At 39.4% G+C, this 20,199-nt stretch overlaps 7 protein-coding genes across 9 annotated transcripts; 2 read left to right on the plus strand and 5 right to left on the minus strand.

Moving 5' to 3' along the window:
- Positions 1 to 462: 462 nt before the first annotated feature.
- LOC145732153 (hatching enzyme 1.2-like) lies at positions 463 to 5,348 on the plus strand. 2 transcript variants are annotated; one of them, XM_081984243.1, is made up of 6 exons: positions 463 to 672; positions 4,155 to 4,284; positions 4,339 to 4,530; positions 4,593 to 4,739; positions 4,792 to 4,971; positions 5,026 to 5,348. In XM_081984243.1, the coding sequence occupies exons 2-6, from the start codon at positions 4,167 to 4,169 to the stop codon at positions 5,298 to 5,300; spliced, it is 912 nt and encodes a 303-aa protein (XP_081840369.1). In that variant the 5' UTR covers positions 463 to 672; positions 4,155 to 4,166; the 3' UTR covers positions 5,301 to 5,348. The 2 variants fall into 2 exon arrangements, with proteins under 2 accessions (XP_081840369.1, XP_081840367.1); XM_081984241.1 differs by having other exon boundaries at positions 464 to 672; positions 3,991 to 4,284.
- LOC145732130 (RNA-binding region-containing protein 3-like) lies at positions 5,280 to 6,722 on the minus strand. The gene has a single exon (XM_081984205.1). The coding sequence runs from the start codon at positions 6,611 to 6,613 to the stop codon at positions 5,345 to 5,347; it is 1,269 nt and encodes a 422-aa protein (XP_081840331.1). The 5' UTR covers positions 6,614 to 6,722; the 3' UTR covers positions 5,280 to 5,344.
- A 109-nt stretch (positions 6,723 to 6,831) lies between these two features.
- LOC145732139 (zinc finger CCCH domain-containing protein 15 homolog) lies at positions 6,832 to 8,461 on the minus strand. Its single transcript, XM_081984220.1, has 5 exons — positions 8,243 to 8,461; positions 7,986 to 8,184; positions 7,690 to 7,931; positions 7,137 to 7,634; positions 6,832 to 7,086 (listed from the first exon to the last, which is right to left on the minus strand). Exons 1-5 carry the CDS (start codon positions 8,318 to 8,320, stop codon positions 6,943 to 6,945), a joined length of 1,161 nt encoding a protein of 386 aa, XP_081840346.1. The 5' UTR covers positions 8,321 to 8,461; the 3' UTR covers positions 6,832 to 6,942.
- Positions 8,462 to 8,708: 247 nt separating this feature from the next.
- LOC145732173 (nicotinamide riboside kinase 1) lies at positions 8,709 to 9,604 on the minus strand. Its single transcript, XM_081984282.1, has one exon. It carries the CDS (start codon positions 9,389 to 9,391, stop codon positions 8,762 to 8,764), a length of 630 nt encoding a protein of 209 aa, XP_081840408.1. The 5' UTR covers positions 9,392 to 9,604; the 3' UTR covers positions 8,709 to 8,761.
- A 298-nt stretch (positions 9,605 to 9,902) lies between these two features.
- Sugb (Sugar baby transporter) lies at positions 9,903 to 14,987 on the plus strand. The gene is made up of 8 exons (XM_081984176.1): positions 9,903 to 10,218; positions 10,515 to 10,685; positions 10,743 to 10,924; positions 10,980 to 11,361; positions 11,417 to 11,604; positions 13,388 to 13,849; positions 13,908 to 14,076; positions 14,310 to 14,987. Exons 1-8 carry the CDS (start codon positions 10,149 to 10,151, stop codon positions 14,408 to 14,410), a joined length of 1,725 nt encoding a protein of 574 aa, XP_081840302.1. The 5' UTR covers positions 9,903 to 10,148; the 3' UTR covers positions 14,411 to 14,987.
- A 1,231-nt stretch (positions 14,988 to 16,218) lies between these two features.
- Positions 16,219 to 17,953, minus strand: CSN3 (COP9 signalosome subunit 3). Of its 2 annotated transcripts, none has more exons than XM_081984201.1 (6): positions 17,799 to 17,953; positions 17,502 to 17,744; positions 17,010 to 17,446; positions 16,649 to 16,954; positions 16,431 to 16,601; positions 16,219 to 16,381 (listed from the first exon to the last, which is right to left on the minus strand). In XM_081984201.1, exons 1-6 carry the CDS (start codon positions 17,851 to 17,853, stop codon positions 16,304 to 16,306), a joined length of 1,290 nt encoding a protein of 429 aa, XP_081840327.1. In that variant the 5' UTR covers positions 17,854 to 17,953; the 3' UTR covers positions 16,219 to 16,303. The 2 variants fall into 2 exon arrangements, with proteins under 2 accessions (XP_081840327.1, XP_081840326.1); XM_081984200.1 differs by having other exon boundaries at positions 16,649 to 16,960.
- A 725-nt stretch (positions 17,954 to 18,678) lies between these two features.
- Positions 18,679 to 20,009, minus strand: LOC145732161 (ubiquitin-conjugating enzyme E2 J1-like). Its single transcript, XM_081984260.1, has 5 exons — positions 19,850 to 20,009; positions 19,577 to 19,782; positions 19,154 to 19,525; positions 18,980 to 19,104; positions 18,679 to 18,923 (listed from the first exon to the last, which is right to left on the minus strand). The coding sequence occupies exons 1-5, from the start codon at positions 19,884 to 19,886 to the stop codon at positions 18,842 to 18,844; spliced, it is 822 nt and encodes a 273-aa protein (XP_081840386.1). The 5' UTR covers positions 19,887 to 20,009; the 3' UTR covers positions 18,679 to 18,841.
- Positions 20,010 to 20,199: the final 190 nt, after the last annotated feature.

The raw sequence follows: 20,199 nt of genomic DNA on the forward strand, positions 1-20,199 counted from the left end.
TTAATTGAACACTAACTGAAACCCAAAATGTTTTGATGCCAACTGTCAGTGATGATGACAAGTTTGCGTTTAAGATTAGCTGTGATTGGTCTCTTTCATATCGCACAGTTGCGGAAAGTCTATTCGGCGTTATATTAACCAATATCCGTGTAGGAGTAGAAAAAAAATTATTCAGCTTTAACACTAATATCCAGGATATGGATAATAAATTCACCTCGAATAAATAATAATAATGGTTTTAAACAGCGATAAGGGTATGCCTAATTAAGCACTAAAACCCCAAACGTTTCCTGTATTACCGACTTAATTTACGTAAATATCGCAAATTTCCATTTGCATATTAATAATGTATGCGTAGAAAACGGAAAATCACGGTCCGAGTTTCCTTTCGATTATTGCAAAAGCGCAACCGGTATGCAGTCGAACGAGTTCGTTCTACGACACGCAATCGAAACGCGCTCTTGGAAAAGCTCCACCAAGTCTGTTGTGAAAAGTTCTCCAGGTCCCCCACTTTTTCTAGGAAAAGCCGACGTGGGGGCCTGTCGGCGTCGAAGCTCGTCGTGCGTCAGTTGCTTTCGGAACGCCCAAAGTTGAGCAAGTTGGTGTTAGAGGTCCATATCCTCTAGGTGATGAGTTTCGTTTTGTATCCAGTAGAAGTTTGATTTGATTTTGGTGAGTGAACAAGTTTAATTCTATCCATTTTTTGGAAACATATATAATTATTTTAGAGTTATTCTGTAAATTTAATAATTATCAAAGTTCTGTATTTACAGCCTAAATTAAGTAAATACTTTTGAAATGCACGTATTTCGGTTTAAAACTACTGATATAAGCACTATAGATTGGTTGTCCAGGAAATTAACATGGTAAAGACTATCAACCTGTAATTTGGTTCGTTTGTATGCAAAATTAAACAAAATTTTCCTTGATAAACAAGCCATCAACAGCTAGAGTGTTGCATTCATAATTTCAATTTGTAAGTACAATTAAGCATTATATTATCAAATAATAAAAATTAACAACACTTTTGATGCTGAATATTTGCTAAAAGGCAGTAAATGAGCAATCATTTAAGTAAACAATTCTGAATACTAACATACTTTGGACGTCCTATATAATATTGTTCCATTATCAACTTTTTGTGGGCTTTTAGTATCTTAACAGGATTTGTTCGGTATTGCATGCATAGAGTGTTTCAAAGTTTCGTTTCCAAGCAATCATCATCATTTCTTTTTTTAGTTTTTTCAAATATTACCAAAAGACATTGAGCTAAGAAATTTAAGCAGAAATTAATATTTTCACTCTCTGATGTGTATACATTTGGATCGATAAACCTTGATGTACACCAGGCAATTAGCAGCCTCTGTAATCGCTAAAAGTGATTACGTAACTTTTATCTTTACAGCCTGCACATTTACCCAGAAAATCAATACTCGATGATTTAAGATCATCGCAAATTCAAAATGGCGTCACATTATAAAATATATGTTTCGCACCTAAAAATACACATATGCAACTAAAATGCAAAACGATAACAAATTAAGCTGTCTTTGTCTGATGCATTGCACGCTCTGGTGCAACAAGAGGAATCATCCGATAATTATTATTGTGCGTACAGCCTGGTAATGTGTATAAGTGACGAAAGCTGAGGATGACGTAACGTAACGAAACCTCGACCGTAATGAGGTCGTTTCAATACCGTGTGGCGGTTATGGAAAAGCCACTTTTCCGCCGATTGTAGACGCGAAAACGTGCGTTTCGTCCGGTTGTTAAACACGTTCGGGCCATTTATAAATCACCGAAACAGAAAATGTACCAAAAAGTACCCAATTTAATGATGTTTACTGTGTTTTAATGCGACCTGCGCGAAATGTTCAAATGCAGTTAATGGTGAATGCGCCAGTGTATGTCTAATCAAGATTTAGAAATTTCAAAATTTTACATGATATAATAAGAAAGAACTATTAATGCACATCCATGCTTTAAACAAAGATGGACTTAAGCTTTGTAAGTAAGTGTGCCTAAACGAATTATTCAGGAAAATCTGAGTAAAATATTAAAACTGTCAAATAATGACGTCACGTCCATTTTGCCACAATGTTTTCTACTATAAAGTGTATCTAGAACATTCTTAATTATGGGATATAATAATTTCTGTATTGTATTTGCAGCGTTTTTCAGTACTTTTTATCTAAAACACCCTCTGTGTACACTCTCACTACAGAGGGCACTTGCCTTCACCAGTGGGGGTTGAAACGAAACAAGAAAATTACATTACAGAGAACCCCCAAAGAGATGAAGCTCTTAGAGCTGTTGTAGCTTTCAAGGCGCTGTAGGAGGGAATAAAGAGGGGAAAACCTGCTACTTTTCCAGAAAACCAACAGTAATCGTGGAAAAGCCGATGGCAACGGTCCAAATCTCCTAGGATCAAAGAGTCCTCCACCATCAATGAATTTTAGTGACTTAAAAATAAAGCGCCCAAAAGAATTCGGACGACATAGTTTATTTAGGGTTAGTCAAGCTAAAAATACCGCCTATCGGATCAAAAATAGCCGCCCCCGAGTTATTTACGTAGGTATTCACTTTTTTTGTTGGATATTTTACTTTTTCACACACACACACACGTGGAGGACTTCTTCGAGGACCTCGTCGACCTGTCTTTTTCTAATTTGCTGCCGGTACTTTCGATTTACGCCAGCAAACAGAAAGAGGCTAGTTAAACGGGTGTTAATCCTCCTGATGATTGATTTTGAGAACGAAACCGGTCAATGTGAAGAAAGTAAGTTAAACTTTTATTACTGTATTCAGACTGTTCTACCAGTCCGTCCCTGTAAGAATTATATTATGGTTGGGCAAGAAAACTTTTTTTTGACCAAAATGGACACTTTCTATATGGCATTAATATGACTAAAATTTCTTGACAGTTGGTGACGGAATACCCTATTACTTTACCACAGTAAAGTCATTAATTAAACAAAACCGTTGAAAGGCCAATTAGTTAACGCGTTAATTTTGTCAGACTGTTGTACCAGTCCGTCCCTGTAAGAATTATATTATGGTTGGGCAAAAAAACTTTTTTTTTGACCAAAATGGACACTTTCTATATGGCATTAATATGACTAATTTCTTGACAGTTGGTGACGGAATACTCTATTACTTTACCACAGTAAAGTCATTAATTAAACAAAACCGTTGAAAGGCCAATTAGTTAACACGGTAATTTTTTCTCAACCTGCGGCACTAATTATCGGCAACATCTGGACTAGCACGACATGTTGATAATTAATTTCGGGACCGTATTTCACATGGAGGAAAACATCTTCAAAAAGCGAATTTCCCCGCCCCCGCACTCTCGCACCATGCTCGATATATTACATAAATACGTCGAAACCGAATCTCTGGCCAGCTAAATTCGTATATCCACATCTTTTCCGAGATCGGATATTATAAAACGGCCCTGGATCGTGTCCAAGAACGCTCTCTCTGGATACACGAATTATTTATTTTGAAAATATCTGCTGAAGGGAAATTCGAGTTTTTTCCTACAAATTTCAGATTCCTGTTTGTTTAGTTTGTCCCGGTCTTTCAATAACAACGAGATTTATATTGTTACATCACGTCCTCTGCCAGTTATGGGAAGAGGTTTGATTGGCCACGCCTTTTTTACTGGATTTACAATAATCCAGAAGATTTTTTAGGCCAAATCCTAGTCATTATTAATTGTGTCCCTACATCCTCCTTAAATTTTACTTCTATTTGTTAAAAATATTTTTTTCCAAAGTGGACATAAAGAAACGTGATTTTCTCCTAGTGGAAAAGATAAGCTGTAATTTCCTCTCTAAAAATAAGAAATCTCACATATTTGCATTTATTGAAAGATAAAAAAAAACACAGTGACAACCTTAATGAGAAAGTATAGTATAATTCAAAACTGTTACAAGTGTATAGATGAACTGCACCAATCAGAATTTGTAGGTCACACTATTCTAGGTTTTTTCATCCTTGTTTGGCAAGTTTCCTAAGTGACTGAAACCTAAATTTACCACCTGGATTGTACCTGTGAATGTTTCTAAAAAATTGAAGAGGATGCAGTTGGACCTGGTGGTCCAGCACCATGCACGCATAGAAGAAAATCAAAGTCTTTTGGTCAGTAGGCCGCAAGAAGCATGCCACCGAAAGTGTCCTTCCTTTTAAGTGTATTCAGTGTCTTGGTTTCGACTGGGTCCCCCAGGTTTGTGATGCCCTTCGTCCCGGACGTCATAAACCCTCCCCTTCCCGATCACTGTAAGTACCACCCGAACCCCACGTAAAATTACTAACCAGAAAAGTTAATTCAAGTCCGAATCTACAATGTTACTGAGGAGGATTCAACCATAACCGATCCAGAAATGACGCCCGGATTATTCCAAGGAGACATGGCCCTTAACAACGACCTTTACAACTACTGGAGAGTGGGGATTAAGTGGGACGCTTTCCCGGAAAAACTATGGGAAAACAGACTGGTGCCCTACACTATTAGTCCGTTATACGGTACCCAAACACACTAAGTGGAATAATGCAATATTGGTAATACACAATTTGATGATTCCCAGAACCTTCAGATCACGTAACCATCGTCAAGGCTATCAGGACTATCAATTATATGACGTGCGTCCGGTTTGTCCCCTGGGACGGTCACAGTAAGGATCGGCTGCTTATTTGGCCCATCCAGTACCCTAAAGGATGCTGGTCTTTTGTAGGTAAGTCTTGCACCATTTTAGCCAGGCTGAAGATATAATGGAACAATTTCAGGCAGACTGGGAGGTTCGCAAATAGTGAGCCTGCAACCACCCGACAAATCGGGACCAAACTGTTTAGGTGTGGAAGGAAGGGCGATTCACGAGTTGATGCACGCTCTGGGAGTGTTTCACGAACAATCCCGTTGGGATCGGGATAAGTTCGTGAAAATCCACGAGGAAAACATTATTCCCCGTGAGTTTAGTACTGACCACTATAAGAATTTGTCCTAAAAGTTTTTTTTTGCAGAATTCAAGCCTAATTTTGAAAAACAAAGCCTGGAGAACACCACGTACAGCTTTGAATACGACTACGATTCCATAATGCACTATGGCAAACATTTTTTCAGTAAAAGTAAAAGCAAACCGACCATTACCCCTAAAATGGTACAAAACAAGCAGATTGGACAACGCAAATCCATGTCTAAAGGGGATTGTCTCAAATTGAATGATCTGTACAAATGTCTCGACAACCCTAAAATGAGAAGAAAGTACTACAATATCTGCAATTTCCTAGGACTGTAGTATTTATTTTAAATATATTATATTACACAATAAAGACTACAAAATCACTTTTTCTTTCCAGCTTTACCAAACACAACCACCAAAGGTTTGTCCTTTAATATAAACCCGTTAGTTTCATTCACAGCCTTTTGCGCCTGCTCCACACTGTCCAAAGTGACAAACGCCTGTCCTTTCATTCGTCCTTCTTGCATCAGCCTAATGTTAAACTCGCTGGGTTTCCCCCCTAAATCTTCCCTGTACCGATTGTATATATACTCCAAATCGTGCACCACAACGCTTTTAGCGCAATTCTTAATGTACAACTTGTTGGTAGGTTCACCAGAGTTGTAGTTTTTGAACACTGGCATCACTGTTAGGTCTGTTACCTGATTGGCGCGTAGTTCTTCCAATGAAATTTTCGGGTAGTCATCTTCGGTTGGAGAGGGTGGTGGTTGGGTTTCGGGTGGGTTTTCAGGTGGTTCAGCCTCAATAACTGGTTCTGCAATAGTTTCTACAGGTGGTGGAACAGTTTCTGTTTGCACGTTAACTTCAATTTTTTTAGGTGGTTGTTGCATTTCAACTTTTTCAAACACCTCCTCACTGCTAGGTTTACTAGTTGGCACCGATGTTACTGGTTGCGGTTTGACTGGTAGGAATTTTGGTCTTTTTACTGCAGTTTTCTTCAAAACTTTGCGTTCGGGTATAACTTCCTGTGGTTTTTCCCCGTCACTTTCAAGCTCAGATTCTGAAGACGATTTTTTGCGTTTCTCTACCGGTTTTGGAGTTACAGCTTGTACAGCTCTAGGTGCAGGTTCGAGCACTGCAAACGGAGGCGGGAGATTCATTTTATTCATCAAATGCAACACTTGAGTGTAAAATCGCGGTACAGTGGCCAGGGCGTGTGCAATATTGTTGATTGTAGCCCGGTTTGCTTTAGGGTAGTTGTATTTCAAGTGGGGCGGAGGTGGTTGGTAGAACCCCACGCTCTCATTAAAAGCGTTGACGCTTTTAATAAAATGTTTGAAAAAACGCTTGTCAGGGCCTTCCGTCTTCTCATCGGCTCTTTGTGGGGCAGGTTGGCCTTGCAGAACATCAGTCTCAGCGTATTCGACACACAGCCTGCAGTTTAGAATAGCGATCTGGTGCAGTCTGAGCATTACATTTTTAGCCACTTCCTCGGTCTCGAACTTAGCGTACACGACCGATTTGGCTTTAGCTTTGGATGTAATCACTTTCACTTTGTAAGCGCCGAAATGTTTGATAAAATCCTCTTTTTGTGCGTCTGTCAGCTCTTTAGGTAAGTGCTTTATCCTTAGGGTGTCTTTACACACCATTTTAGACCCGGAAACTGTCTTAAAACACTACAAAACACACTTTTTTAAAACTACTTTACTAGTTGTTTACTTTTTGTTAAGTTTGAGGTTAGGTCAAAGTTTCACAGCTGACAGCTAATTATTTATATTGCCTTCTCTCTTTCTCTCATATCACAGTTTGACAGAGATAAACTGCGCCATCTTCCTTTATCAGAATGAATTAAAATGAGACAGAGCTAAATAACATTTTTTATTTACACTAATTAAAAAATAAAGTTGGAGCTTAAAAACAATCTAATAATAATTAAGGAAATAAATTATCCGATTGGCCTGTGCTAGACCTGTTAAAATTAATCATCTAGCTCCAAGTCTTCCAAGGCATCCAGGTCTTCTTCCAAGAACAAATTTTCATTTATAGGGACATCCTGAGTGTTTGTATTGCTACTTGAAGCTTGAAACCTGTCCTCTGTAGCCACTGTGCCCGTACCATCCACCTAAAAATCCAATAACCAACTCCACCCATCACTTTCACTCCTATACTCACGTCAGAGGCATCATTTCCCAAAATATCCAAATTAATCTCTTTATACTCCACTGTGTCTTCATCTTCATCATTGTTGCGGTATAGGGAGGAGTCAAAGGCTTCATCACCATCTTCAAGATCGTTTTCGGCAGCCATTTCAGGGTTGAAACTGAACATTTCCCTCCCGGATAGACCCACTTGTCTTCCAGCTTTGTAGTCGCTGCGTTTTTTGTCCTCATCTTTTTTAGCGGCGTCTTTTTTCTCCTGAATTTTCCGCTTTTTCCATGCCAAAAAAGTTTCCAAAGTCACTTTAGTTTGAGTGGGGCCCAAAGCTGCTCTCTCTTTTTCAATCAACTCTTCTAAAGTGATTTCATCTTTTTTATCTAAAGCCTTTTTGTCGCGCTTCAGTACAAAGCCCGGTGGTAGGGCGTGTCTGTAAATACAACTTTCTCCAGTGGGGCACTGCCAGAACCAGCCATACTTAGATTTTTCCACTGCCTCCAAAAAGTGTTTACAAATCTAAAACAAATCCATAGTACTGACATGTTTCAAGGTAAATAAATGATTTGAGTACAATATCAGTTGTAGGCATTTTGCTTCCAGCTCCATGTTTTTTCTCTATTACTTCTTTAAGTTTGTCTTCATCCCAATTTTCCATGGTGTCATTCTCATCATCATCATCACGCATATCCACATACAGAGAGCGCTTCTCCGCCTTACGTTCAATAGTTAAATCATGAGAAAACTTACATCTATCCCCTTTGCCACACTGTCCTTGTTTGAAGAAGGCACACACAATAGACTTCGGGTCCGCACCTGTTTTTTTACATAACTCTCACCTGGTTTGCAGTTAAATTAAAGTCAGCTCACCTTTCTCAATCTTCTGGGATTGAACAGGCTTAAACAACAAAGCCAGCTCCTTTTGCTCTTTCAGTTTCAATTCCTTGTCTGTTTTCTTGGTGACCTCTTTCAAAGGATGCACACCCCCAGATTTTACCTGTTTTTCCACCTGCTGAATGAATTTTTGCTGTTTGGCACCTTTTTTATTCTTCAAACCGAACGTTTTGTCCTACAAGATGATTAGTACACTAAAAGGGGTTGTAAATATTGGGGGGGAAGATTCCAACCTCAATCACTTTCTCTTTTTTTTTTTGTTCAGTTTTTTTGCTTGGGGCTGCGGCCCCCGCAGCTTTTTTGGGCGGCATTTTTGTCACTAGGGCTCCGATTCGAGTAGTTCAATTTTAGTTGATACAATCACCAAATATTCCACATGGAAAGACTAGAAATTAGTAGAAAAAGCCGACACGGACTGTGCTTTGCTGACAGTAATTACAGACTGACAGTAGTGACACTTCTTGACAGATTGTGGCTAGACGCTCTGACCCCTGAAGCTACCACAACCCACAATACACGAAGATTGTTATTCTCTTATCTCCTTTTCAATTAGGTCCAAATACACTTTAATCTACTCTAATCTAGTTTGTATTTTATGTAGAAATCCTTTAAGACAGGACTAACACTCCCCTAGCACTTTGTGCCTAATTCTACTTTTACTGGGTAGTAAAGGTAAGTATCATAATCTGCAAACACTCATAAACTTAAATTTTTTAATTTTGTACAAAAGATTAAGGCAAGAACTGTACACATTATTTGGCTACTGCCTCAGCAATGTCCCCTAAAATAGCCACCAACTCACTGGTGCTATTCTCATTAAAAAACCTAACTCCACTGACTTCACGCTTAACTTCAGCAAGTTGTTTTAAATGTTCAGGCCATACACACTTCTCAAAGTAACCTGGAACATCAGGGGGTTCATACACTCGTCTAATGCGCCTTTTAAAGCACTCAGTATAGTCCAAAGTAAAGTAGTACTTTAACTGACACAATTCAGCCAGAGGCTTGTAATTGAATATGCAAAACCCCTCAACAATCACTATAGAACACTGACTCTCCACTATTCTTGATATAACATCCTTGAACTTGGCCTCCACATCCACTGTAGACTGTAGAGTTGGTAGAATTTCAGGCCAATTCACTTCACGTTGCACGTCCCTGGTCATTCGGTCCATATCCAAAGAGGTGATAATGTCCCAGTTGATGTGCTGGAGCTCTGGTATCCAAACATGCTTCGGATCATCCACAGGCAGAAAATAGTTGTCCTGGCTGAATATCCGGCTTCGGGGCAACAGTCGGTGCAATTGTAGGGCTGTGGTGGTTTTGCCGCTGCACGTCGCCCCACTGATACCCACCACCACGGTGCCCCCTTGTCGTGACATGTTCTCTGCAGCGTTGTAGCGTTTTTAGGAAAACATTCTCTTTTACAGTTGAACCTTGAGTTCACGGTTTGTTTATCCACTTGATCTTATCGCGACATTACGAGCAGATTTTTTTCTGGTGTATTTTACGCAATGATAATAATGAATTATGGTAGTAAAGTAAGTGGATAATCAGCTGGCGCGTCCAAGGACGCGTTGAGGTTATGTTTTTTTGAATTTGCCGCTACCACAGAAAATGCAGTGTTGCCCTTTTTTTTTCTGTGATTTCAAGGATTATTTGGACATTTTTTAATAACTTTACGAGAAAAAGCTATCCCAATCTTTGTATACTGGTAATTCAAAAATTCTCAAGCAAAATGCTAAAAAAATTATTAAAGTGGAAACAGCTGGAGGGGAATGTGATGTGGAATTGGAGTAAGCAACTAGACAACAGCGCATTTCCACACTTTCTGTCATATCTCAGAATGCAAAAAAAACCAACATGGCGGTCACCTTGACATTGACAGAAGTAGGGCAGAAATATTCAATTACCTCCTAAAATCAACATTTCACAATCAGTAATGTAATCACAAATTTAGTGTTAGTTTGGTGTTTCAAAGCATTCGGACAGGCATCCAGGTGCGCGCCGACCTCCTTAAGCACGTCCATTGAGCTATGCACAATTACATAAGGACTAGAGCCCTTTGAAAACGATTTTGAGGTTAAGTGCCGGCGTTTAGGAGAGCCCCTGTTTAAAACAGCCCGGTAACGTTTTACGATGAGGATGAAACTTGAGGTGAACAAGGCTTTAGTGCCTATGAAGGGCCATTATTTTTTATGGAATGCTGGTAGGTATTAAAACCTTGTTTTTGTGGTAGTAAAACTTCATAAGCTATGATTACACTATCACCTTAATTATGTAGTTTAATGTTTAATGGTGTGGTGATAAGTGTTTGGACTACCTATGAAGAGTTGGCAGTTAAACGTACAAATCCAGCATCTTAATCACTTCAAGGCTAAACAAATTGACAATCAATAGGAAATAATTTAATCTGTATTTTTATTGCTTATTGTCTGATTAGTTATTATATAGACTAGGATTTTACAATAGTTGTTTATCTATGGTTTTTTTAATGTTTTACAGCAACTGGCCCAGTAACCCCATACCTGTCAACCTATGCAAGACAACTGGGGTTTAATAGTGCTGTAGTAGGCCAAATATACACTATTTTGCCTGTGAGTGGAATGATTGCAAAACCCCTTTTTGGTGCCATTGCTGATCGTTTTCACCTACAAAAATTTATTTTTCTGTTCAGTAAGCTTAAAACTGTTAATTGTTTAACTGGAGTGGTAACTGGTGATGTAATTGCAGCCCAACTGTTGACAGCGGCAGCTTTTTTGAGCATTTTTTACTCTCCTAAACTGCCTTCGTATGTGTCTGCTGACTTTAGTTGTGCAGGCAGTCAGGTGGTTTTCAGTAACCCTTCAGATTTGACCATTAGATCAACTTTCTTAGAGATTATACAGGCTAAAGATGATGTCACCCAATGCCAGGTGATTCTAATTTGCTTTCATGTTGGGGGGAGTAATTAATTCAGTGAAATTTCAGTTTTTATGTTCTATGTCCAATGAAAGTTTGGAGGTATTGTGCACAGATTGGCACCACTGCACTAATCCTGTCAACTTTACTGCCCTAGTGCCCTTAAATCAAACCACTCTCTATGGTGGTTTAGCAAATTTTGTGGTGGAACAAATCAAAATTGGGGATAGTCAATTCGCTCCGCAGTGTACTAGTGGCAGTGTCACGTCAACGTGCACCTTAGATTGTGACGATCAGGATGTAAATTTGCTGCTTAAAGACAATCGCGTCACCACTGAAGAGGCCTACACTACCTACCAGTTTTGGGTGTTTTTGGCGTTGATGATAGTGGGTTGGGTGGGGCAAGCCGTCAACGTCAGTATAGCGGACGCCATTTGTTTTGAATTGCTTGGTAAGTGGTTTTTTTTTCTGTTCTGACTGAGTTTTACACTGACATTATGGTAAAGGCGATCGGCCTAATCGTTACGGGCATCAAAGATGCTGGGGCGCTCTGGGATGGGGTATTTTTACTCTCTTGTCTGGGGTGGTGGTGGATGTGGCCAGCGTCGGAAAACCTTACGTGGACTACGCCATTTGTTTTTACCTGTCAGCTGCGTTTTTTATTTTGGATTTTGGCGTTTCCACAACACTCAAGGTGAGTTTGTGAGCTGAACTGTCATTGATTCTTGACAGCAGATTTATGCTTTAAGATTTTTTTCAGCAACTTTATTTTTGCAGGTGGAAGTTTTTAATGGAATATGGTCAATTGATAGAGCTTTTTTTTCTGATTCCAAAAATGTATATTAAGTTGACATTTAGTTTAGCTGTTTCGAAGATAATGGAATTGTAATTTGTGATATTTGAAAGCAAATTTGACGTCACAATGACGTAGTTTAACAAAACAATATATTAACCAACTGTCAAATTATGCCATCGTGACGTTTAGTCAGTTGGATTATTCATGACAACTGTGATTTTGAGGAAATTTTTGGAATCAGAAAAAAAAATGATATTTTTGGAAAGCTTGAAATCTGCTCTATCTTTTGTTTTCTATGACATTTTGACGTAACTTGTCAAATAAGGGAGTAATTTACGGTCAAAGCAGTGGGTGTCAAAAAATATGTGATTTTATGGTGAAGAAACTTTAACGCCCTCTAGCGGCCAAACGGTCTGATCAATCAACTCATGTGGGGACATTTTTGGAAGGCTTGAAATCTGATCTATCTTTTGTTTTCTATGACATTTTGACGTAACTTGTCAAATAAGGGCGTAATTTGAAGTCAAATCAACGTGTGTCAAAAAATATGTGATTTTTTGGTTAAGAAACTTTAACGCCCTCTAGCGGCCAAACGGTCTGATCAATCAACTCATGTGGGGACATTTTTGGAAAGCTTGAAATCTGATCTATCTTTTGTTTTCTATGACATTTTGACGTAACTTGTCAAATAAGGGCGTAATTTGAAGTCAAATCAACGTGTGTCAAAAAATTTGTGATTTTTTGGTGAAGGAAATTTGACGCTCTCTAGCGGCCAAACGGTGTGATCAATCAACTCGTGTGGGGATATTTTTAGAAAGCTTGAAATTCGCTCTATTTTTTGTTTTCTATGACATTTTGACGTAACTTGTCAAATAAATGAGTAATTTAGGGTCAAAGCAGCGGGTGTCACAAATCAGGGAGGTTGAACCACTCAAATTAACCGTCTTGAGCTCCTCTTTCCAGTGGTGTTGAGCAAAATATTCTATCTGAAAAATTGCGTGCAGGGTGACCAAGAACAGTCAATCACCATACTTTTCATGCACACCCTGTATACTGGAAGTAAAAACGGTCTTGTAAATTTACAGTGTTGGGTTAAGGAGTTGATTAGAAACATTTTTGATTTCTTGCAATATTTTTGTAACTTTCACCGTTTTTGAGTTATTTAGGAAAAACTGTTTGGTTCTACAAATTTAGAAATCTCTGAAATTTGAATACTGTTAAGGACAGCCAGGGACAAAATCGCCTGTAAAACCCACTTGGAGTAACCGAATCATGTTTTTAAGAACATTTTTGGAATCCTCATTAAGTTTCCTATTCAATAACGTGAAAAACATTAGAAAATTTGGTACAGTCAGGGAGAAAAGTGGTGTCAAAGTTTGAACTGCCAGAAACACAGTGTGAAAGGACAGTCAGGGACAAAATCGCCTGTAAACCCACTTGGAGTGAGAAAATTAGTGTTTTAAGCACATTTTCGGAATCCTCATTAAATTACCTATCCAATAACCTGAAAAAACATTACAAAATTTGGTACAGTCAGGGAAAAAAGCGGTGTCAAAATTTGAACTTCCAGAAACACAGTATTCGTAATTTACCGGTCAAATTTTCCTGGTAAAATATTTACTCTACTAGTAAATTACCCATCACTACAAATGTACTAATAATTGTTTGGAATTATGTGCAGTACAACCAAATCAAAGTGTCCACCAACATTGTAAAAGATGTGGGCAAACTGCTGGTGAACGTGCGCATCCTGATTTTCTTGGGGTGGTGCGTCGTGGTAGGCATGTGCACCGGTCTCATGTGGAACTTCTTCCTCTGGATGGTGGAAGACCTGGGGGAGGCGCGCAACGACGCCCGCATCCAAACCCTCAAAGGCGTCCTGATGGGCGTGCAATGTCTGGGCGGCGAGCTGCCCTTTTTCTTTTTGTCCGGCAAAATTTTGAAGGTGATCGGTCACGTGAACGCAATGACTTTGGTCCTGTTCACGTTGGGCGTGCGCTTCCTGCTCTACTCGGTCATTGACGATCCCTGGTGGTTTATACCGATCGAGTTTAGCAACGGTTTGACGTATGGCGTGTGCTACGCGTGCATGGCCTCCTACGCCAGTATTATTGCCCCGTCGGGCACCGAAGCCACCATGCAGGTGAGTGGTGGTTGTAATTGGTTAGTGACACCTCAGCAATCGTGATTGGTTTGTATAGGGTATGGTGGGGGCGATCTTTGAAGGAGTGGGCGTGTCTTTGGGGAGTTTACTGGGCGGTCAAGCCATGAACCGCGTCAGCGGTCAGGTGACTTTCCGGTATTTTGGAATTGCCGCCTTATGCGCTGGCGTTCTACACGTCATCATTCAGTGTCTACTTGGAACCGCAGGTAATAAGGAGGAGGTGCCTGAGAAGGCCGGATCTTCTGCCATTTTAACTAAGGAGGGCTGATTTTAATCCTTTATAACATATCACTTTAAATAAACTGACACTTAAATTGCACTTTGACGTTTTTTGATAACAAAATGTATCTGTCTTTAATGTCATGAAAAACGTGAAATACCATACAAAACTAACTCAATACTTGATATCATTCTAACCTCTAACCCTCATTGTTAACAGATCCTCAATCGTCGGTGGTGGTGGGGGAGAAAAAGCACACCCTAAAGACGAACCTGGATGACAAGCAGGAGGCGACGCTGTTGCCACTTTTAGCGAGGTAGCGCACCTCTAAAAGGCAAGTTTTAACCTTTCCCTACCGCATGTCACTGTCACTTTAGTACATGTGGCTGTAAAAGGCTTGGGGGTGATGGTGGACAGGAAATGAAACACCAACACCTTCAACAGTTTATATTGACAAATTTTGTGATTTTAAAGTAAGAAAATTAGCAGCAACAAAAACACTGTTGCCACGTCTGTTCCGATGGTCTGATGAGCACTTACTGTTGTTTTTTTACTGCTAACATAATCTTATCATTGTTCCAGTATTTGCGCGCTTTTTATTAATTTATTGTTAGATTTGTCGGTCGTAAAATTTTTATATTGTTTTTGGGTTTTAAGGGGGGATTTTGGGGTTATTGTTTTCTTTATAATCCAGGCTCAGCAAATTTAGGAGATTTACTAGCATGATTGATGCATTCTCGAACGTTCTGACGCAGCGTTGTCAGTCTTCCTGTTGTAGTTTTTTTGACTATTGTGATAGTTAACTAGTAGTTGTAGGTAGGAAATTTTTTTTTTTAGGGAAAACAACGTAAAAACGTCCTTTTTTATCGTCTTATCCGAATATAACTATTTATTTGCGCTTAGCATTTATTTGTCCCTAAAGTTTGGTAGAGGGTGTCTAGAACAAACTTTTGTATAAACATTTTTTTTTTTCTAAAATCATAAAAAACTTAAAGAGGGTTTATAATGAGACACCCTGTACTTGTTGCCTGGGGAAACTAAAATGTATCACCAAAAGGGCTGTAAGAAACACATCGAAAATATGTTTGTGCAGTGTTGCCAAATCTACATTAATTCAGTGACAACCACGGATTTTTGTTCGGAAATGGTATTAACCGCCATTTGCACCGTCTAAGTTTATGTGTGTTCAGACTGTGATTTTGTTTCACTTGTATTGTCACAGTCTGAACGAAGCAACGGCGCAAATGAGGGTGAGTGATACCGTATTTCGATTCTGTTACTTGATTTCGACTATTTTCGTTCTGGAAAGTTTGTCTCTGAATTTTTTCAAGATATTTAGCATTAAATATTGAAATTTTCAAAATTTGGAAAGCTGTAGCAGGTAAATGTATCAAAATATTGAAAATTTCAATGTTTTATGATAAATATCTCGAAAACGACAAAACTTAGAGACTTTTTAGAACAAAAATTAAGCAGATCAACTAGAAGAATCGAAAAATGTTGGGATTTACTAACAAAAATCCGTTGTCACCGCTGATTTCATGTAGATGTGGCAACACTGGAATCACACATATTTTCGATGTATTTCTCTTGACTGTGTGTGTTGTTTTGATAGAATGTGACAGAAGAAGCTGACTATGGCAGATTTCTGTCACATTCTGGACACTTTTCTTTTGATAACTCCCTTCTCTCATTTCAAGAATTTGCACTTTAGTGTCCTAATTCTTTAAGCAGGAAGCAGGACTTGCTAGAGAAGTTTTGATAGAATGTAACAGAAAAAGCTGACAATAGCAGGTTTCAGTCACATTCTGGACACTTTTCTCTTGATAACTGTTTTCTCTCATTTCAAGAATACGCACCCTGGTGCCCTAATTCTGGTAAGCAGTAAGCAGGGTGCGTATTCTTGAAACGAGGGAAGTGAGTTATCAAGAGAAAAATGTCTGAAGAATGTGACAGAAACCCGCCATTGTCAGTTTGTTCTGTCACATTCTAGACATTTTTCTCTTGATAACTGCCTTCTCTCATTTCAAGAATAGGCACCTAGAAAGCCAAAACAAATGGCGTTTTTCAGAAAACTCCTTTAGAAGTAAAAAAATTAGAGACTTTTCGCAGATTTTTAGAAAAATAATTATTGTAAATTAAAATTTATTAGAAAGAAATCAAAAATACAAATCGGAACTTAACACTAAGAAAAAAATCTCACTTTAACGCTTCTACATGGTGTAAGTGCTCTTTGAGGGCTGCTCCTCCTCCTGAATCCCTACAGACTTTTTCACAAATTGCGGATTCACCTGAAAACTACCCTAAGTCACTCAAAACTCTTGTTAATGTCCAACCAACCTGAATTTCTTCATCCATCGCCAAAATTCTATTATTAAACTCCATAGTGAGCATCAGTTCCTCTTCCAACGTCTTAAGCACCCCCGGTCCACTGTACTTGTCCGGCTCGTCACTGAACACCACCATACCGTCTTTCTGGTTGATGGTGGCGTAGATTTGACCGTTTTCGATCTAACGAGCAAAGTTAGCTAGAAAATTACAAGTTTTGTGTTACTGACCATGTTTAGGATGTGCTTTTCCGCGTCCGCCGGCCCTGGCAACCCCACTCGGCTCGCCACGTCCGACAAACTGAGCGTGAGAAAAGTTTTTGTCAGTCTCTGTATGTTTTTCTTGTACAGCACCGAGGCTACTTGTTTCACCAAACCCATGTTGTGGTCTCTGGTAAACACTTCCTGGTGTCTGGTTATTATGGTGTTCAGTTCGCTCGAGTTGTTAGTGGTGAAGGCGTTGGCAAAATCGTTGTACTGTTGCGACAGGGGCTTGATGAAACGTATAACCACTTTGGAGGAGTACTTAGGGATTTGCTGTACCTTAACCACACTTTATGTAACACTTTACCTTTACAAAACACACTCATACCTTGCCATGCAGCAGTAAGGAGACTAGGATGAACTTTTTGTATGCTTCCAGCATAATGTGAGACACTGCATGAGCGGGAGTGGTTAGAGCCACTTCAAAGAAGTATAAGGCTCTGTCCAGATTGCGCAAAGCCAAGTAGATTTTGCCACCGTAGTAGTAGTAGAGGAGGAAATATTTGGCGTCAAATTGAGGGTTGCTGAGCCCTGGCCCCGTCACCTCTTGACTGATACTGACAATATCCACATCCAGAATCTGCAAAGCAGGCTTGAAACACTTTGCCACCAAACACAACTGACACAAATCGGCATGAATCGACGTCAACTGGTTTTCAGACAAATATTTCAGCCGTATTATAGCCTGTTTGAGCAGGCTTATACCCTTAATGGCTGCTTTCTGTTCAACCAGATAGGTGGTAAAAAGATGACTAAACTCTGCAACTAAAACCCTTCACTCAACCAAATTTGATGAGGTGACAACCTTTTTGTGGCTCACATAAATCAGGGGCGCTGCGTACTTGCTCCACATTACAGTTCAGTATAAACTCCTGAGCTTGCATGAACCGGTTATCGGGCAGGGACACATTAGGGCTACTGAACTTGGCCAGTAACACTGCCAGCCACCCTAAAGAGTGCTGTTGCACGTCCAACGTCTCCAACACGTTGTCCAGGTGCTGAACGTTTTTCACCAGGGCTTCGCTAGACTTGGTTATCACATCGTAGAGCTCTCTAAAACTACCTGAGGGGGCGCACGCTTTTCATAACCTCACTTTCGTCATTTTGCGGGGCTTACCGTGACTGGATTGGCTGCGAACCGAGTTTACGAACTGTTCCAAGGCGGACGCCATCGTATGGGGCCCAGTTTTAGCGGAATACTTCGAGTTTTCAGAGGTTTTTAGTTTTTGCGGTGTTGTTTACTTTTTTACTGGTAACTGTCAAATTTGACATTTGACCAGAAGCTAGTTCGATAAAATCTGCCGCTGGAGGGAGCCACTTTACTTTCTTTCTAAAAATCACGTGGCCCATGATTACAAAATTGTACAGAGGACACGTGACCTTTGTGTCCGAAAGAAAACTACTAATTACTGGTTGTCACTATGACATCCATTTTGAATTTAAAATTTCAAAATTGTTTGAGTTATTTTGCGCTATCCGAATTTACCACAAAAAGTATCAAAAGTAATGTTTAAGTTGCATATTTGTGTTGTTCCTGAGTTTGGTGAGTTATATGAGGAAAACCGCCCGGCTTGCCGGGCCCAGTGCCAGATTGTGAACCAAGAGCAACTTCTAGCAGGGGTAAGTTTCCTTCCTAATCCCCAAAGAAACCCCGACTTATTTAATACGGTTTAACCTTTTTTTCCTATAACGTTACCGTGGTTGAGTAGAATAATAAGGAGAACAGAAACAGGATGAGATACATTTTAGTAAAACTTAATTCACCAATTGTCAAGAATATTAAATTTTCCTGGTGCTACTTCTGTGCTCTTAATACAAAATACAATTTTGTCAGAAAATCGAGCATATTATCAGGAGTGAAGGAATGAAAATGTTACCTACCCTCTCTGTAAGAGTTGGATTTTCTAATAAGATAGGAAGTATTTTACATTTTCTTGACAACTGGCGGATGCAATCAAGTTTTAAAAATTTTCTATAACAATAAGAAAAGTCCCAAGAAAGTTTGTAAATAATGATTAAATATATTACTTTTATTATAAAATTAGTAACAAAGGCAAATCACAATTTTATATGCACCTTGAGGCCCCAATAAGGCCTTCATTTCTGATTTTTTTCTGAAATACTGAACACTATATACATTTCAATAACACATCCTGGGCACTAAGTGAAAAATACTCGTCGGATGATCAGAAGGACAATCAGCAGGACTATGACGTAAATAACTGTAGTCCAGAATTTGTCTCTAATGGGGACAAAATTAATTAATAAATAGAAAAAGCTTTGAAAGGGATTACTCACCTTTTGCTCCTCTCAATGCTGGCCGCCAGAATTTCATCAGTTAGCTCTTGCTGTATTTGTGTCACTGGCCTTTGCCTCAGTCCATCCTGTTCTATTTGACTAGGATCAAAAGGCACAGCTCCACCCTTACTATTCAGTTAGTAACACTCAACTTACTAACTTTAAGCATTTTACCTTTAAAGCAACTCCCTCTTCTCCAGCATTCTCCTTTTTCTCCACAACCTCTTCTTCAGCTTTCAAGGCAATATTCTCCAGCATACTGGACTCTTCTTCGGTTAATTTGGGAGTAGCACCCTGTCCTGACAGTAATTTATCAGCAATGGGCCCGCAAGTGGGGCACTCCCATGTTTTGGACTTCCTTGCTAATATTTGCCTTTCCTCTGGAGTGTAATCCAAAGATCCTATGGTACCAACACCTTTAGTAGGCATGAAGGCTATTAAGGCCAAAAGGGCCGTTCTTATGGACCAGGAGGGTTGCCAAGTTTCAGGATGGTATCCCGATATTGACAAACAGATTTTTTTGTTCACTTCAAACCGTCCATTAGGCTAAACCAATAAAGTTTGTTTTTTTTTTATCTGAGATGATAACGCACTTACGGTTAAGAGGATTATGTTAGGGGGCTGCATAGGGTATTGAGGAGGTAACAGAATCCTTCCATGGTAGAACCCACCCTCAAACTCAGTGTCTGAGGGGCCCTTGACTGTAAAATGCCACTCAAACAGGTTATCATCCAAGGGACTAGCGTAGTATTCCTCGGTGGGTTTGGCCAGTTCCAGGGCTTCGCGCATTAAACGCTTTACACCTAGTTTTTTTAAGGTGATAACAAACTTATCTAAGTTGTGGTGGTGGTGATTGAATTGGGGGCTTACCTGGACTTCTAAGGTTGTACTGGCTTTCAAGGGACATGTTTTTTGAAGTGAAATCCGTAAGGGCTGGGGGTCTCTGACGTTTTGGGGCTTTTAAACGCAAAAAAACACGGAAATTTTGACAGCCGAACGGCTGATGTAAACATCAACACGTCAGGTTTACGAACTAACGTGAAGTTAGGTTTTGTTTTGTCAGTCTTCTTTTTTGACGCCATTTTGGTTAGTCTACAAACAGGGTTGCCAGATTAAGAGATTTTTTCTAAAAAATAGGGAATTTTAATTTGGTGATTTCTTTTAGAGGGAAAATTTGTATCTGGTTTGCTACTCTTGGATTATTTAAATTAAACACACAA

This window comes from Ips typographus, linkage group LG7, assembly GCF_016097725.1.
Source record: "Ips typographus isolate SLU linkage group LG7, UJ_Ityp_2.0, whole genome shotgun sequence".
Classification (NCBI taxonomy): Eukaryota; Metazoa; Arthropoda; class Insecta; order Coleoptera; family Curculionidae; genus Ips; species Ips typographus.